At 48.9% G+C, this 7,026-nt stretch overlaps 1 protein-coding gene across 15 annotated transcripts in view; it reads left to right on the forward strand.

Moving 5' to 3' along the window:
* The window catches only part of TIAM1 (TIAM Rac1 associated GEF 1), a 355,067-nt gene extending 348,974 nt beyond the window's left edge, over positions 1 to 6,093 (forward strand). For 13 of the 15 annotated variants that reach the window (XM_054700321.1, XM_054700322.1, XM_054700314.1 and 10 more), the window contains 2 exons: positions 99 to 271; positions 3,639 to 6,090. In XM_054700321.1, the coding sequence (XP_054556296.1) occupies positions 99 to 271; positions 3,639 to 4,102 (637 nt within the window). In that variant the 3' untranslated portion in view covers positions 4,103 to 6,090. Of the gene's footprint in view, positions 1 to 98 lie in introns of all 15 variants that reach the window. The other 2 variants (XM_037525042.2, XM_054700326.1) reach the window with 2 other exon arrangements.
* The last annotated feature ends 933 nt before the right edge of the window (positions 6,094 to 7,026 follow it).

Raw genomic sequence — 7,026 nt, forward strand, 5'->3', positions numbered from 1 at the left:
TGGCCCTTGGTTATTCATGTGGTTACACCTGATGATACTAGAAAAGCCCCGTGTGTTAAGTACTGTTTCCCTAACACGTGTAAATCTTCTCTCCATAGCTCCCCAGAGAGCCGAAAGGATTTCCTGAAGGCGGTGCATTCGATCCTGCGTGATAAGCACAGAAGACAGCTCCTCAAAACCGAAAGCCTTCCCTCGTCCCAGCAATATGTCCCTTTTGGAGGAAAGAGATTATGTGCGCTGAAAGGGGCCAGGCCAGCCATGAGCAGGGCAGGTACTGTGGGGATTCAGACGTTTAAGATCCCCGTCACCCCCACTCCACTGTAGAACTCAAATGAGCTTGACCTCATTGACCAAGAACTAGATGTGGCCTTGTGGGGCTAACATTGGGGGTATGGTTCTCCCCCCACGTGAGGTTCCTTGCCTGCACCTCCTTCCCAGGGAGCACTGGGGACCTCTTCTTTGTCTCTTCCTCTTGCCCTCCCTCACGCTCTCCCTTTGCTGCACTTCTCCCTTGGCTGGGGAGCTCCCCTCTCATTTGCCAGGCGTGGAGTGAGCGCATTCCCTTTCTGCGGGGGTTGTCATAGCCTGCTTCTGGAATGAGAGTTGCTGCTTTGCATGATAGCCAGCTTTGTCTAGCAAAAAGCCACGTGTCACATCTCAGCAAGGTCATGGCCTGCCATCTTGAGAACACGGTGGCTTTGTAGTCCAGAAACACAGTGATGCCTGTTCTCAGTTAGGATTCCAGGTTTGGTCTACCAGATGACATGTTCGATTTTTACCCTTGCCTTGTGCCTGCAACTTTATTTTTAGCTTCAGTGTTATTTTGGAGAAGCCTTGAGCTGCTGTTGGAAAAGAAGATTCTAGAGTTTAAATGGTCCTAGAGTAAATATTCTTTTAGAACTTATTCCATCACCCTGGAACAGTGAGGAAGGAAGATCGATACTCTCACTTGTAAATAGCAGTAAAATATCTCTTGGAAGAAAGATTTTTTTCATAGCACATAGGTATTCATGACATCAAGATATTTATAAATCCTTTCTTACAAGGCAGCCTAGGATTTGCAGGGAAGATTCCAACACAAGAGGTTTCCTTCGCATTTGCCAAAAGGTTTCTAACCTTTGTCCCAGTTCCCTTTTACCTCTTCTCAATGGTATTGAAGAGGCATGGAGCGAGAGTGAATAGTTGGAGGTTTTAACAGACAACTTCCATAGCTTGACATGGGATATTACATTCTTCAAGAATCTTCAGTATAATTTAAGGGGGTAGCTGTCATAAAACTGTCCTCCAAATAGTTCATAAATGTTTTATTAAAAACCCAGTGCAATATACATCCAATGCAGACTAGATTCTCTGAGATATACCCAGGCTTAGGTCTCCATGTCCAATTCCTCATGGGGTCCTCATGTGAGAAGACTTTGATGGACCCTTTACAGCTCACAGTAGAAAATTTCACCTTGTGCTTGTCTATTTACTAGGCAGGGAAAGTTTAACGAGTACTGGGAATGTATCTACCAACGACAGGAAACTCCAGCCATCATTGGCCAATTTCAGTTGCTCATCAGTGACTCTAAATTGAGAGCTGCATTCCCTTTGAAACTATGCATTTTTAGTCCACTGGACACTCAGAAGCTTTCCTGCTGAGATCCCTGTAGAAAGAAAGCAAAACCACCCTACAACCTACCCCATCCTCATGAAACCAGGAGAAGACCTTGATGTCACGGTCTGTGGGCTTTGGCTGATGGGTAGACTTTCTGCATTTTTGGCTGAGAAAAATTGTGCTGGAGTGGGTCAGCTCAGTACTAGCTGCTCGGCCTTATCAACCGGCCCTGGGAATCCTCCATCACAGATTGTCTCCTGCACCCAGTGAGGCTGACTGCGCTATTCAGCATCCTCGTCATAAAGGGCGGACAGTCATGCTTCACTTTGCACTGTCACAAACACCCAGATTATCTCTTCTTCCTTTGTTCAATTTGAATAGCCCAGGAAAATCAATATCCTGACTCCCTACTTAGTCTGTACATGTGCCAATAACGCCGCTACAATTTTTTTTGTGTTCCAACATTTTCTTATGAAAATTTCCAGACATATAGAGCAGCTGAAAGAAATGTACATATTCACCCCTACCATCTCTATTCTATATTTAATCATTTCTCTGTTTCCATTATCACATATCTATCCATCAACTCATCTTATTTTTGACGTTTCAAAAATGCAGACATTAGTACCTCTAAATATTTCAGCATACAAATTATCAGCAGGTATTTCCAATAGTCCTATTTGGAACAGAGGCGGTTCCAATCTAGGATTGGAGTGAGCCAGACTCCACCACGGTGGTGTTGAGATAAAACTGAACAAGGATTTTTGCGTCTTCCCAATGGAATAGTACTCATTTATTTTTTCCTTCTTTCTCCCCTTATTTCCTGGACATGGTTTTCATTCCTCTCCTTTGTTATGTGTTTGAAGATGGTGGAACACTCTGGAATGATGATGAGAGCTGGTGAGAGTGCATGGGTGAAGGCAGAGGCAATTTAGGCCACAGCCCAGCTACTGACCTTTTCCCTGCTGGATTAGGAATCAAGGCTACATTTAGCTATAATCAAGAATAGTCACCTTCCTTCCAGCAGCAATTTTAATGGTTTTTAGGGCATAGGTATCAGGACGGCAGCTCTGAGTTGGTGTTCTGGATCCCCCCTCTGTTGGAAAGCCCCCGTGGCCTCTCACCTTCTTGTCTCTAGCGCAGAAGCCCTTCACTTCTGCGTGGGAAGGGGGACGGGCAGCACCTCCTGGTGGACCTCCTTGGGGGTTGTGTGTGTGTGTGTGTGTGGTGTGAGATTGATGGATTGCGTGGTGTCTTTCGTTGGTTGGTTTTTAAAAATTCCGGCTTCCTAGAGGGCAGTAGGTCAAAGAATGAACTCACAGATGATTTTTCTGGACAGTTTGTCACTTTCCATAGCACTTTGCTGACCAGCAGCTGGCGTGTTATACATTATTTCTCATTCCACGCAGGTCCCCATATTTTCATTGATTTGTGGAAGAGAAGTGGTGATATGTGAAACGTAGGCAGGCGGGCCAAGACTCCAGTTTGCCAGCCTCACGGCTCATGTGGCACCGTCTCAGACAGAGGAGGACACAGCTGGGGGGCTGGCACTGGAGAGCCGCTCTGGCAGGGGTCTCGCTGCCTGAGAGGGACGCCACACCTTAATCTCTGCAGGTGCACATTCCCTTTCCGGGGAGACAGTGTAACCCGCACTGTGCTTTGGCGTCCTCTTTTACAAAAGGCTATTCCAGCGAAATGACCCTAGGCCAGGCCCCTGGGCCCTCAGAGCAGGGTCATGGTCAGGGATGAGGGCAGGAGCCCGCCCCACAGGGGAAACCCGCCTTACCCATTCCCAGGAGCACAGGGTAGAGAAGGAGCTGAGCACCTCTTCCCCATCACCCTGGAGACCCGGGCAGTCCTCTCGGCGCCCGTGGCCAGTCCTCCAGTCCAGACATCTGGGGCCCAGCCTGAGAGTGCCTGGGCCTCAGCCTGGCCTGACACGCCCTTGAGCCTCCCTTCCTGCCCTTGAACTTGCTTTCTGGACTCGCCTCTCAGGTAAAGCATGGGGGGTTTGATCTTGTGTCTTTGTGTGTGTGCGCAGTGTCCGCCCCCAGCAAGTCCCTTGGGAGAAGGCGGCGGCGACTGGCCCGCAACAGGTTTACCATTGATTCCGACGCCATCTCGGCGGGCAGCCCGGAGAAGGAGGCCCAGCAGCCGCCCGCGGGCGGGGACACGGACCGCTGGGTGGAGGAACAGTTTGACCTTGCTCAGTACGAGGAGCAGGAGGACATCAAGGAGACGGACATCCTGAGCGACGAGGACGACTTCTGCGAGGCGGTGAAGGGCGCGGCGGTGGACAGGGACCTGCGGGAGCGGCTGCAGGCCGCGTCCATCGGCCCGCGCGGCCGCCGCGCCCTGGAGAGCCACGCGTCGCGCATGGCGCAGCTCAGGAAGCAGGCCGCGCTGTCGGGCATCAACGGGGGCCTGGACAGCGGCAGCGAGGAGGTCATCTGGGTCCGGCGGGAGGACTTCGCCTCCTCTCGGAAGCTCAACACCGAGATCTGAGGCTGCCCCAGCCCCGGCGCGTGTAGATACCCCCGAGCCCCGCCCGTCCTCGCGCTGCGCTGCGCTGCCCGCCGTGCGCCCCTGCAGGAGGCCGCTCCCCAGGGCGCTCCGGGGCGCGCGGCCCTGGCAGCTGACTCTGTGCCCAACTCCCGTCGCTCCCCGACTCGCTCCTGTGCAACAGCCGCCCAAGGGACCCATCGGCAGCCGGAGTCAGCTGCGGCCTGGCCTCCGTGCGCCCCCGAGGGCTGGGATTTATTCGCAGTGGAGCAGGACCTGAAGAAGGGAAACAATCCATCTCCAGCCCTGGAAAGCAAGTGATCCCAGGAGGGCCAGTGTGGACCGCACGTTAGTTAGCTGAGGGATAGCACAAGAAAAGAGAGAGTGATGCTGGCAAAGACCGCTCCACCTGAGTCCATGCGTCTCCCCGCCGGGAAAACCACCTTCCACACAGAAGGAAGCAGAGCGACTGCACAGCCTGCGGGGTTTCCTCTCCCTCTTCTATGTCTGAGCATATCTGTGTACTTCAAGAATGTGTGAGCAGAGAGGGTGGCGCTTTGTGTTTTCATTGAGCCTTTTTTTTTTCCTCTTCTGTTTAGGTCTGTGGCTGGTCTTTACTCTGTCCGTGTTCGGAAGTTCTAGTTTTGCAGAGAATTCTAAAAGATGCCAAACTCCTCGAACAGAGATCCAAATTTATCACTTGAAAAATAAAACACTATTTTTTGTATTTTACCTGAGATGCAGGGGCACAAACAGATGAGAATTTTACAGTGTTAGTGTAACTCTGAGTCTAAAAGAAAACGAGGCTTTTACCTTTTGCAGAGAGTGAGGCATGGTGATTTTATATTTATATATGAAAAGTCAGCAAGATGCTCGTGCTTAGGAAGGCCTTTTTTTTTCCCGAGAAGCAGATTTTTTTTTTTTTTTTTATGTTCAGATCTCTATTTGAGACGGGTGCTTGGTTGGATTAAACAGGACGCCCGCCTGGGCAGTGTGTGTGTCTGTTGCACATGGTGGGGGAAGGGAGGCGGCTTCTCTGGGGTTGCCATGGTGATGATTGGTTTCCCATCAAAGTTGCATCTTCATCCATCGGTTCCCTCCCTCTTCCCTGACAGTCCGTAACCAAACCTCTTCACCAAACCACCTCTTCCAAAACATCTCTCTAACACTATCTTCATACCGATAAAACAGGGTAAACCTGCTGAAACTCTAACCTTTCAAACAGATTTCCAAATAGGGAGAACAAAAACAAATGAAAGCACTTTCCATTTTGTTTTGTAAGAAAATAAAAAGGTTTATAGCTTTTTTTTTTCCCATTTCACAATGTCCACTTCCTAAGAAGGGTTTTAAATAATATGAAAACTTTCTTTTTGGGGAAACTATCTATTTGGTGTTTGACACATCAGTAGGTACTTTAAAGACCTGAATTTTATAGTAGCTTTAGGAATTATATTTTATAAAAATCAGTTATGACTTTATATTTCCAAATAATAGAGAGTCCAGAATGTCACGCTCTTGTGCCCTGCTTGCTTTCCTGCTTTCCAGTCCTCTGCCCCTTCCCTTTTGGGTTTCCAGGGCTTTGAGCTTGATCTCTTGAAAGTTTTATTCTATTAAATTTTTGCTAAATCTTCTGATTTTCTTAAAAAGCTTTAGAATGGTTTCTATACCCTTTATATCGCTGCATTGTCCCGTGTCACCTCCAGTGCAATCGTGTCCAGACGGAACACGGAAGCAGAGGCTCCTAACGGTCTCACGTACTAGCCCCAGTGCAACGGGTCTGTCGAAAATGCTGGAAAGTCTGGTGCTTGGAGAGGGTGCCATTGTCTCTTGTACATAAGGTCATGACGTGTCTATGTCCAAAGTTCTTATATATTTCTTTTATAAGCTGAAAGAAGGTCTATTTTTATGTTTTTAGGTCTATGAATGGAACGTTGTAAATGCCTGTCAAACAATAAAAATATTGAAAAGTGGATGGTTCACTGCTTTTTTTCGAGAGAGGAATGAATATGAACTGTTGGTGGGAAAAAATACCTGGGGGATTCCTGCAACTGCCTGTTTTCTAAATAATGAAGGCAAAACTGACTTGTTGGAGCTCGAAGGATTTTTTTGTAGCTGTGCCTCTGTAAAAGAAGACCAGTCGCACTACACTCTGCTTGGGTAGCAGCGGCAGCTTTCCCGGTCTGCAGTCACTGGACAAGATGGTAGAAACGTCCAGCCTACTCTAAAAATAGGGACTAGGGGCCGGTAAACAAGACCCCAGAAAGCAGCAAAGTTCTGTTACTGTTGTGGTAACTGGCATTCTCCTTTTTTCTGTAGCTTCTCGGGCACCAACTGGAAAGAACATTCTAGAATAACATCGTTAAAAACAGGTAGCTTTAAAAAGTTGTAACGAATAGCAAAGTCATGACGGTTGTTGAAATCTCAGTTTACTGATTCAGAGAAGTGGAAGCAGCACCAATATGGATTGTTCCCACCCCACAGTTTCTTTTCTAGTCTCCTGTCCCTGCTTGGGGGAGTAGGCTGAGGGGAAGTATTAGGGTGAAGTGTGGGAACTTATGGACCTAGGCGGGTACACTCTTGAGACCACCTCCCCATTTTGTCACCAGCTGGCTTGATGCCTCGTATTCTGTGGAATCATAAAAAAGGTAAAACGTGCTCTTCAGCTACCTTCCTGCTGTCTCATCATCCCCATCTTACCTCAGTCCCTTGCAAACCTCACATGGTAAGAGCTTTCTCGCCCACACCTGCCTGCCCCCCCCCCCAGCTGGACAGGTTTCCTCCCTCCTGCCTTCCTGGCACTAGCGCTGCTCTGTGAGCTCTGCTGTCTGGCGCCTTCCTTTTTCGTGAGGTTCCTGGAGCATCGGCATCCTGGATCTTAGACTTGTACAAACAAGCACCCACCGGGACCGCTGGATGAGAACCTGCAT

This window comes from Talpa occidentalis, unplaced genomic scaffold, assembly GCF_014898055.3.
Source record: "Talpa occidentalis isolate TD23 unplaced genomic scaffold, MPIMG_talOcc4v2.1 talOcc4.4, whole genome shotgun sequence".
NCBI classification, from domain to species: Eukaryota; Metazoa; Chordata; class Mammalia; order Eulipotyphla; family Talpidae; genus Talpa; species Talpa occidentalis.